Source organism: Lactuca sativa, chromosome 7 (assembly GCF_002870075.4).
Source record: "Lactuca sativa cultivar Salinas chromosome 7, Lsat_Salinas_v11, whole genome shotgun sequence".
NCBI classification, from domain to species: Eukaryota; Viridiplantae; Streptophyta; class Magnoliopsida; order Asterales; family Asteraceae; genus Lactuca; species Lactuca sativa.
The window spans coordinates 61,120,547-61,131,960 of NC_056629.2; the positions used below are offsets into that span (position 1 = coordinate 61,120,547).

The 11,414-nt window shown below is 31.8% G+C and overlaps 1 protein-coding gene across 5 annotated transcripts; it reads right to left on the reverse strand.

Annotated features, from left to right (window-relative positions):
• Positions 1-3,271: 3,271 nt before the first annotated feature.
• On the reverse strand, positions 3,272-9,187 carry LOC111883927 (probable ADP-ribosylation factor GTPase-activating protein AGD14). Of its 5 annotated transcripts, none has more exons than XM_052765918.1 (12): positions 9,018-9,187; positions 8,642-8,760; positions 6,626-6,687; positions 6,411-6,498; positions 6,258-6,319; positions 6,078-6,174; positions 5,046-6,014; positions 4,855-4,968; positions 4,481-4,558; positions 4,232-4,370; positions 4,011-4,068; positions 3,272-3,921 (listed from the first exon to the last, which is right to left on the reverse strand). In XM_052765918.1, exons 2-12 carry the CDS (start codon positions 8,738-8,740, stop codon positions 3,783-3,785), a joined length of 1,905 nt encoding a protein of 634 aa, XP_052621878.1. In that variant the 5' UTR covers positions 8,741-8,760; positions 9,018-9,187; the 3' UTR covers positions 3,272-3,782. The 5 variants fall into 5 exon arrangements, with proteins under 5 accessions (XP_052621878.1, XP_023736029.1, XP_023736027.1 ...); XM_023880261.3 differs by having other exon boundaries at positions 4,481-4,561; XM_023880259.3 differs by having other exon boundaries at positions 4,481-4,564.
• Between the last annotated feature and the right edge of the window lie 2,227 nt (positions 9,188-11,414).

The window sequence follows — 11,414 nt, forward strand, 5'->3', positions numbered from 1 at the left end:
TCCTAACTTATTTTTTTAATTCGGAAGGTCCCTGCTGTTTGTTTTTGTTATGCATTTGCTCCCTGTCTTATCTAAAAAGATTATTTTTCCCTTGATTTTTTAAATTATTTAAATAAACACACCCCTAACCCTACCATCTCACCTTACCTTACCAACCTCACAATTTCTTCTATTCAAATAATAGTCTTTTTAGGTAAGACAGGGACCAAGCGCGCAATAAAAGCAAACAGTAAGGACCAAGAACGAAACAAAAAAAAACAGTAGGGACCTTCTGAGTTAAAAAAATAAGTTAGAAACCAAACATATAAATTACCTCAAACCATAGGGACAACTCTTTCTGTTTTGTCTACGAAACACAATACGGTGGTTGCTCATCACTATTCACCCAAGTTGTTTTTTTCTTTTTCTTTTTTTATTCGAAACAGTTTAATAAAGATATTTAATTTTTATTCCATCAACAATAGTTTTTATTTTAATATAGCCTTTTTTTTATTAAATTAACTTAAACGTTTTTGTTTTTATATATTTATACAATAATTTATTATTTTCTATAACCTGGAAAATTAAAATTAAAAAAAAAAAAAAAAAAAAAAAAAAAAAAAAAAAAAAACTCATCACTTTCTCCATATAAATTTTATAAATTAAAAAAAATCATCACTTTTTTTATAACTTGCAACTTGAAGGAATAACATATCACTTCATCTATAACTAACTTATAGATTTCAAAAAATAATTTATCACTTTTTTACAACTTGCAATTTGAAAGAATTCATCTATAATTTTTATAAATTTCAAAAAATAATTCATCTCTATATAAATGTCAAGTGTTATACATCTACAATTTTCATTATTCAACTCTTTTATAAATCTCAATTACTACTCCTATAGAACTTCTATAACATTTTTCATCAATATAAATGACGAATTTTCAACCAAACGAAGAAGGTGAAACTGTCAACAACATGTTAGAATTTTCAATAAATATGGTATTAAAATATATTTTATCTTCAAGAATCTTTAAGTGGCATTGTAAGTTTTTAAACAAAACAAGTTAGTTTCAAGCGTTGAAATCTTGTGACAATTTAATAGTTGGGGTGCAAAAGATGTGACATGCGCTTGGCTATATTAATTATCATAAGAAAGAGAAATATGAGAACAAGTGGGCTCTTAACTAAAGTTAATCTTGTATGCAATCATGGAGATAGTTATAAAAGTATATATATATATATATATATATATATATATATATATATATATATATATATATATATATATATATATATCCACTTGGACAAAAAAATTCAATTGTCCTTTTAAAAAAATATCTACTAGAAATATTAGGACAAAAAAATAATCTTGTATGCAATCATGGTGGTATTTATCTACTCCACCACAAATTCATGAACACATTGCTATTGCAATTGGCCTTATCTGTGGTAATCATTATATCAAAGTAGAGTTAGAAGGAGAGTACCCTAATTGTGCCACAGTAGATTCATTGCAAACGTTCATATGCAACTAAATGAGTAATCTCGTATATCGAACTACTAAATATTTATAATCATTATTTTCGTAACGGCTAAATATGTAATTAATTTAGAAATATCTCTTTGTTTGATTAAAGAAATTTCTATAAAATAACATTTTTCTTTATTTATCAAATTAATTTCATTTAACTTTCTAAATATACACAACAAACAACATGTTTATTTCATCCAACCAAACATGATACGAGGAAGTAATGACTCATTTCATTCCTTTGTTCATTACATTCCTTTATAACTCTATTCCTTTGTGATTCCATTCACCATACCAAACAAACCAAAAAAACATAAAGACGGGCATAATTGTCTTAACTAATAATGTTTTAAATTAACTTATATCATTGAGTTGATCAGCCAATGATGTGCATCCTCCCGCGAGTTTCATTAGAACAGAAATGACCACCTCTTGTGGGACCCATGAAATAACGATTATAAACAAGAAAGAAAAATAACATGTATATAAATAGAGGGGTAAAAGTTGCACATTGTATAAGCTGGTGGCTTGAATTGCCAACAAAACCAGACCAACGGCTGGATATGTTCTATGTTCATCGAACCTACATATGTTGAGATATTAGTAACCGACATGTGATCATGCTTGTGCCCTCCATTTTTCTTCTTGAGTATCATTGCTTATGTTGTCACCTCTTTCAAAAGTAACAGTTTTCAAATCTCCGTTCAATGATTCTATTAAAGCACATATAAGACACAAATAATTTTCATGTGATACACGACACATATAAGACATGAATAATTAAGTGAAATATATCATGCTACTTTCTTAATTAAGCTTGTTTTAGCAATGTACTTTCATTTATTATATATATTTTTGAAATATAGCATGCTACTTTCTAAAATATAGCATTCATGTTTTGTGTATAAATTTGTATCGTGTTTGTGTTTCATATCTAGAGACTATACACGTTTTACAATTTATGTCGTGTAAATTTGTGTCTCACACAAATATACGACACGGGTACACCAATTGCCATGCGTAATTGTGGTTAATACAAGACTAAGTAATTCGTATTCACTAAAATAAATCATTAAAGTCTAACTATATGATTAAATGTCGTCTTTTGTTAAAAACAAAATTAGGAAAGTCTTCTATGACAAGAATATTGAAAACTCTCACAATTGTTTTCAATTATTTTTTGAGCTAGTTTTAGAACTTTTTAAAAAGCCATTCAAATTGGTATTTCAACAAGCTTATTGAACATTTCCAAAAATCTCCCAAATATATGTTTATTAATTATTAATAAACTCAATCTTCTATATGCCCTATTATGTTAGTTATTTCAACTACCTTAGCCATTTGTTTTCCAAAAGTCAATTTTTATCAATTAGTTTATCAGCTATCAATATCTAGCTATTTGGTTAGCCTGCCAAACATAGCATAGGTTGAAGAAATCCAACTATTTTGCATTTTCTTAATGTTGAGGACTACATAGGGATGAACAAAATAGCCGTTGGAACCGAATTGAACCAGATGTGATTGGGAACTTTCGGCTCCGGATTCCTCCATATCCATAAATTATGTTCGTGGTTTCTCGATTCCAGTTTGGTCCGGTTCCAAAACCGAGTTCACCCTTACTACTACTACACACAAACCATCCAAATATGCTAATGCGATCCATCACCGAAAATATGCTTTATCTTCATAAAAAGTTCAATCAAGATTAATATGATACAAAATTGGATGCTCTTGTAGTATAATTCAATCCTAATTAAAAGTAAAAATACCAACCACCTGATTCATATTACACCCGATAAAAAATTTACAGTATTCAAGCTTTTACTCAATCAGTATCTAACATAGGAACATACTTTGAATATAACAAGTAAAGGTATTCATGTACCTTGGATCTCTACAACATAACACCAAAGCAAAATGAAAAAAGAAAGCAATAATTAATATAAATCAAGGCTAATAACAATAATACAATATTAAAAAAAAAAAAAAAAAAACAAAACAAAACAAAAAAATCACCCAAAACAAAAAAGTTGACCAAAACCATCCTCCTTCTCTCCCCCTTCCCTTTTCTTTTCTTACAACAAAAACACTGTTTTTACATAGATAAGCCCAACCTAAATTTCGATTAACACAATCAATCTACAAAGGAATTTTGTTCCCTTGGATGATTCAGGAGTAAGCAATCAGATGATGCAATGCAATGCTCCTTCCTTGATTCATTACCAATTTATATTCAGGATTTTCTTTTTTTTTCGTGGTTTTAATCATCCAAATGGGTTAGAAGAGAAGGTGTTTGGTGTTGGTGTTGTTGTTTGTGTGTATAATCCACTTTGTTGTTGTTGATTGGGATTATTCATGGAACCCAAAGAAGTGAGGTCGTATCCAAAATTTCCTACTTGCCCCCTGCAATAATACCACATATATATTTATTTCATCTTTATTTATTTAATCTGCTAGAGATAAATAATTAAAAATAAATAATAAATAAATACCTGGATTGAGATTGAGGTTGAGACGGGATGTTTGGAGGTGGTTGTCCCATGAATGGGCCTGACACAATATTACAATACATCACATTTAACAGATCAAGAATAATAGTAACTTAACAGGTTTGATTCTATATCTTTTTCTTCATTTTTTTTTATTAAAAGACCAAAATACCCTTGTTTTATATATACCGAAAAAAAAAAAAAAAAAAAAAAAAGGAGTGTACCAGAAGGCATTGATGATCCATATGGTGGCGTTGCTAAAGGATGAGGAGGTTGATTGGGCATCCATGCTTGCTGTATGCCTGATGGAGGAGGTCCCATGTTTGGTAACGCATTTTGCAATGGAGCCATTGAAGGGAACATCTACCAAACAGGATTATAAATTACTTGTGTCATTAATAAATGGAACGGAATGATGGTTTTTGGTATCTAAATTGTATTTAGTAAAACAAAAGAAAATGATATATGCTTACTGTTGGAGCTGATTCATTCACATCAAATGGATTTGCTGATCTTGGCGGCTGCCCAAATGCTGGTGGCATGTGCTGCTGCTGCTGCTGCTGCATCATTAAAGAACACGCTTAATTAGTTAATGTATTAACATAGCATCTCAAATATAAAACAGTAAATTACAAATTGTGTCCATAAAAGCAAAGGCTAAACTAGTCTTTTTCACACATAATCAATGGTGCTAACTACATGGTGTTACTGGAAAGGACCAGATTCAAAACAAAATGAAACCACATGGGGTATGAAAGCAAAAAAAATCACTGGGGACCAAATCCATAATTGATCGAAAATTTTGATATAAAAAGTAATGAGATGTGTTGTGGTAGGTTGTGCGTACCATTGGAACATTATATTGCATGTTGAATCCCATCCCATATTGTGGAGCAGGGTACCACCCTTGAGCACCCTGTCCCTGTCCACCAAAAGGTGAGTAACTTGAAGTAAATAAATCCTGCACACACAAACAACATAATTCTTTAAAAAAATTTAAATCCATAAAAATCCCACAAAAACATGTGCCATTATTACCGCAGGTAATTCTTGTTTAGCAGCAGGTTTAGATGTAACTTGAGAATCTACACTTGGAGTTGGAGCCTGATTAAACAATGCAGGAGGCTGCATAACGTTTTGCTGAGGCTGCACATTTTGCCACTGTGGTCCACCACCAGAGTTCCCAAACGCATCAAACAGTGGTGGTGTTGGTGCCGCTGGACCACCGCCAGGGGCAAACGCCGATGGTGGTGCAACAGCAGCAGGAGGAGGAGGACTTGTGTCAAAAAGTGACATTTGTGGGTTGTTACCAGATGCAGGAACTGATAACTCAGAAAGCATGTCAAGCAAGTTAGCACCACTTGAAGGAGCTTGAGAAGAAGGCATCGGCTTTGTTACCACTGGAGTTGGAGTTGAATCAAAGTTTGCCCAATTGTCATTTAACGAAACAGGAACAGCAGAAGGGGGAATTTGGTGTGTTTGTGGGACCGAAGCAACTGAAGGAGTAGGTTGAGGATCATCAGTATCAAAATCAATCAAGGAACTTTCTCTTCTTAGTTCAGTTACAGGAGGATTCCCATTAGAAGACGCCAAGCTACTAGAAGACGCAGTTCTCTGTGGTTGTAAAGAAGTTGAACCACCATTGGTTTTGGGAGGAGGTTCAATGACTCTTAAAGGGGAGACACTTTCTCCGAGTATCTCTCTAACAGGTCTAACTAACGGAGGGCTAGAAATGTCTTTTTGGCGATCAGGGGAGCGGCCTATGTCTGGAGTTTTTGAAAATCTATCTTCTCGACGCCAGTCATTCACAACATCACTACGCGCAGGGCTACTTTTTTTGAAATCTTGGCTTTGGTTGTTGTATTCCGGACTGCGTCTTTCATCATAACTGTTTCTGGAGCTCGTGTCGCTTCTTCCACCGGGACTAGGGCGGTCGCTGTAACGCCGCTCATTTTCATACGGCGGGCTTCTCGATCCACCTTGGTACGTGTCTTCTGTTGTTTCCCCCTAATAATAGGAAATTGATCATTAACAAAATAGAAGTAATCACATTCCAATTCCATTCCTTACCATTTTTGCTCTAGGAGGCTTGTCAAAGCTTCTCTCACCCGAGTATCTTCTATCCACATAAACATGTTTGATAAAGTCCCGAAGTCTCTCAACATTACTGACAAAATGATGAATCTTTACATAAAGGAAAGAAAGACATGGTTGTTAATTATTATTGCATTACATTCAGGATTCACAAACCTGCTATCGGGGAAGGATTGTCGTTGAGCATCCCATTCTTTGAAATATATTTCCTTGGCACTCTATTATATTGCAAATAAAAGAAGGTCAGATTTGGTATTTTATGTGACATTATTGCTGGATTGAAAGAAAAAAGAAACATAGCAAAATTACCGCATTTCCTCCTCCTTGAAGAGCACTAACTTCTTGAGTAGTAAATTTGGCCATTGACACAGATTTTACCCTGTGAGTGAACTCACGGCTGTAGAAAAATGAAATATGTGCTTAATAGCCATTTTAAATAACACCTGTTGCTAAATATTTTTAGTTTCTATGAAAATGAAGTATGGACTTCTTTTTCAACAATAGTAAGTTGGTTTGGTACTTACTGTATGCCACTGCAAGTTGTGCAAATAAATGTCCAGAAGCTTGTGCACACATATTGAGGTCCCTATTGAGCAAATACCATCAGTGATGATACATACTAAAAAGATCATAATTTTGAGTTTTTTTGGTATTAACTTATATGGTCAAATAACTTCAAGAATGACTAAAGTCGCTAAACACAGCCGAAATTAAGGGTGTGTTTGGTTCATGGATTTTGATGGAATTTGGAGGAATTCGAATGTAAATTCCAGTAAAAATTGTGTTTGGTTGGCACAAATTGGGATTCTTTAAGTTCCATTAAATTATGTATTTTAACGAGCTTTGGCAAAGGGCAAAGATTTTAGATTCAATTCCTTGTGTTTTGTTAAAAACACAAAAATGCCCTCCCACTTTTTCTTTAATTTAGTCGTGATTCATCAAACCAAAACATATTACCATCATCTCTCCCCACACACACACCTGTGTCAACCAAACACATAACAGATTCCAACTCATTCACATCCCAATTCCTTTAATAGATTGCATTCCTTCCAAAATATTATGCGAACCAAACACCCCCTAAGAATTGGTTTAGTAGAAAAACAAGAGTAAAATACTTTAGAATTATTCCAGCCTAAGGCTTGTATTATAATTATGGATTATATCAAAAACCCAAAATAGCATGTGACATTTTCTAGAATTTAAAGCACATTCATGTATAAGAATTCTATTTTAAGAAATAAGACCTGCAAATGGAGTGAAACAACTTCGTAAGACAATTGCACTAATTGGATGGCCCATGCCTATTTTCCATTATTTATAACTATTGAGGTATGATGTTTCTTTGTCATGCTCACTAATTGGATGACCCATACATAGATTCATTTCCACATCAATCTATTTATTTTTCTCCTTGACTTCACTCTTATCACTAAAGTAAGTAAAAACTACAGTGCACACCTTCATTTTCACATCAATTTGCCACATTGATTACATAAACTTAAATCATAGGATTGATCCCATCTTGTTGAGTATGGTTAAATGTGATCCAAGCTTGCATGGTCCATTGCAAAGGAACTCATAAAGCTCAGTCGATAAGTTGATACTAAATATTGATTATAAGTTTAGAGTTATTACGTTTTCAATATGATAAATCCTTTTTAAAAAAATAATCATTCTATTTCCAGAGTCCCAAGCTTAGAAACAAAGGCAATGATTTTTTCAACGAAATTATGCTTCCACTTCTGCCCCCCTAACTGCTAAAATCATAGTAGCAACAGATTAACAATGTGCTGGTAGACAAAAGAGTTATAAAGTAAGGAAATATAGAGATATCTTATCGATCAGTTAGCAAAGAATCCAACTTCCTCTCTTAAGAACAAATGACTATGACACCAGTATGAAGTATAAATAGGGAACAGTCATGGATAATGCAGTCCATATATTTAAGAAGCATACTGATACCATCACCAAAAAATCTTATAATCCCCAAATTCCACTTGGGTCACCACTATTGAAGGTAATATCATGAAAGCTTAAGAAAATAACTAGTATCATCTAACTTCTTTCAAAGATAACAACTAATCACCAACTAAAATGAGCCCTATGTGTTTTCTTTAAACTTTGAAGAAAATACATAGAATCCAAAAGTTGATTCAATTGCTGATAGTAACTCCCAATTAGTCAGATTCTAATACATATAGATATTGCTAATTTGCTACTCGCCTCCATCCACTTTGCAAATTGCAACTCTTTTGAAAGAGAGAATGCTAAATGGTGAATTGGGAGTACAGATAATATACTACTGACCTACACATTATCCTCAGTTAAGCTTCTGCAACTATATATATGTTTTTAATCTTTTCCAAATTTTGAAGTTGAAGTCCAATTGTGGCATGGACAGTCAATTAACCAATATAAAGAAACTGCATACTTCAAGAATAGAAAAATTCAAGTAAATTAATATCAAAGTTAGATAACTGATTGATCTAACAGAGTACAAAATCCGACAAAAAGGCAGAAACAAGTGGACACAGTACCAGACTATTGCAGTTAATACACCTCCGATTCTCAGGAAGTTTCAATAGATTCCGTATAGTTCTCTCATTCCTCTCATCCTCCTTCAGCCGACTTCCCATTTCTCCAATCAAAACCCTAACTGTATTAAAAAAAAAAAATAAACACAAACGTCAATCAACATTGACACGATCCACTTCAAAAATCAATTCAAATTGATCAATCACCGACAAAGTGACGAATTGAACAAACACATAGCATAAAAATCGAGCTGCGCATCAATTAACATCCAGATTTTTTCATAAACAACAGATCTAACCACGCCCGATACATGTGTAGTGATTAGAAGACCAAATTATGAATAAAAACACATAAACTGAATAGAATCCAGAAACTGACCTCAAAACTTATGATTTTGGCAGAGATTTCACAGATCCTTTAGTTGTACACAGCCAGAGAGAAAGATCAAAGATGGAGAGAGAGAATTTAGCGTGCCTTTGTAATGTCGACCGAGAAAGGGGAGAGAGAGAATAGAAAAAGAGAAGAAAAGATTGGATGCGTGCGGGTACAGGGGAGTAAAGAAAAGTCTAAAATGCGAAGCTGGAATTTTTGACGATCCGTTGAGTTGAGCTGGACATGTGGAAAGGACCAGTCGTACATGACAACTAGAGTAGATTCTAAGCCGTAAAAAAATCTTCATTATCCTATATTTTAATAAAGTAATTATGTTTTGAAATCTAATTTTTTAATTGATTCATTAGAAATTTTAATCTTTTCTAAATTAAATTAAATTAAATTATACTATTAAGTATACTTAATAGTATAACCAAAAATAATATCATCTATCTAAATTCGTACGACCTTAATAATATGATATCGATACTTTTGAAGTTTGTTTATAAACTAGATTATGACCCGCGTTAAACGCGGGAAGCGCATAAAGAAAATATAATTGTATATAGATATTGCAAAATAATTATTAGAAAATCAGGGTTATTGGTATTATTGAAATGTGTAGAAAGTATATTGAAGTTGGTAAATATATATAGTTGTTGAAGGACCTCTTCGTAGACAATATTTTTTGTTTTATTAGTTGAATGACATTGCTCGTCACAAAGTACCTTCGAACCTTTTTAACTTGTGGCATGGAAAACAACTATATATAGCTAACCATGCGCGAAAACGGGTCTACGCAAGTATAATCCAACATTGACAATGTATTTTCAAAATACATTGTTATTTCATGGTTATATTGCAAAATAGAATTTTTTTTATTTCAAAAAATATCAATTTATTTATGTTTATTAGAAAGGAACTACATAAACCCCCTACAATATTAAATATAAAGAAACTTTAACAAATAAATATAAAAACAGTTATGATTGCTCGATTTAGATATTGCTCGTTACTCATTGAAAATGTCAAAATACATAATTGGCACACAACTTACTTGTTATTATGAGACAAATTAATTAATAGAAACATATGATGATGTCTTTTTTTATTTTATGATAATGATAAAATAATAGACAAATGAATGCTTACTTCAAGACGTATGCGGACGTTTGAGTAAGGTTGATGGTCTTGACTGCTAAGTATTTATATTTTTTACATATAGCTATTAAATGGTTATTCAAGATGAATTAAAAGTTCATAATTGCTATTTCTTACCGATTTAGAAGTATATTTCGACCATTTTTGCATCAGATAAAAAACATATAGGTTCTTTTAGTATTACTATAATCCTATTTTCATATAAAATGACTTTTTCACATGAGACCAAACTCGGTGTTTTTCTAGCATTATTATCATCCTATATTATACATTCTTGATAGTTTTGAAAAGTTCGTTGCAATTTCTCATTTCTTTTTGAAATCATTCTTATTTCTTGTTGTTTTTAGAAATAAGTTTTAGATTACTTTTTGTATCAGACCAAATTTGAAGGTTATTTTTTCATTATTACCATTGTATATGTTCCATTTCATTTTTATTATTTGAATATAGTTTTTGTAGTTCAAAAAAGATACGAATATAAAAATATTGACTATATATATTAACCGACTTTCTATAATGTATAATTAAAAATCAAGACACTATAATCATAATTTATTGATGTTAGTTAAAATGTAATTTATTTGGGGATGGGATTAGTTTTTGGTTATTTATTTGGGAAATAGAATATGTATTCTGCATTACAAGTGCGTATCTATTAAATTTAACATTTGTTACTTTATAGTTTTATTTTGGATTGACATAGCCATGATCATCCCATATTTAATACTTTTCACCTTTACTACCTACTTATTTACCTTCATTAAATCAAGGTTTAGCATTTTTTTAAAAACAAATATAGAGAAGAAACCATTGAGTTACTATTAAACTCAATGGATATGCTAAAAGATACGTGAGACTTGCCTTTTGTGAGATCAATAATACCAAATTGAACCATTTTCTATAAAACAATTTAAGAACCGAAGAAAACCTGATTGCCCAAATATATAATATCATTATTTAAGTCATAACCCGTTATATGTCGAAAAATTGAAAATTTTGGCCAAACCTTTGTTACATGCCATCAAAGATGAAAAAAGATACTTTAAAGTTAGATGAGGGTATTAATTTAAAAAATCGTCTTTCACTTTTCGTTGGATGTATTTTTTGATGACAGGAACAATTATCAGTCCAAACATAATCTGTAAAAACCATCATAGCCAAATCATAGATTGTTTAATCAGCAAAATAGAATACCACAGTAGTAGATGATAATCCAGTTAGAACATATTTTTCTAAAAGATC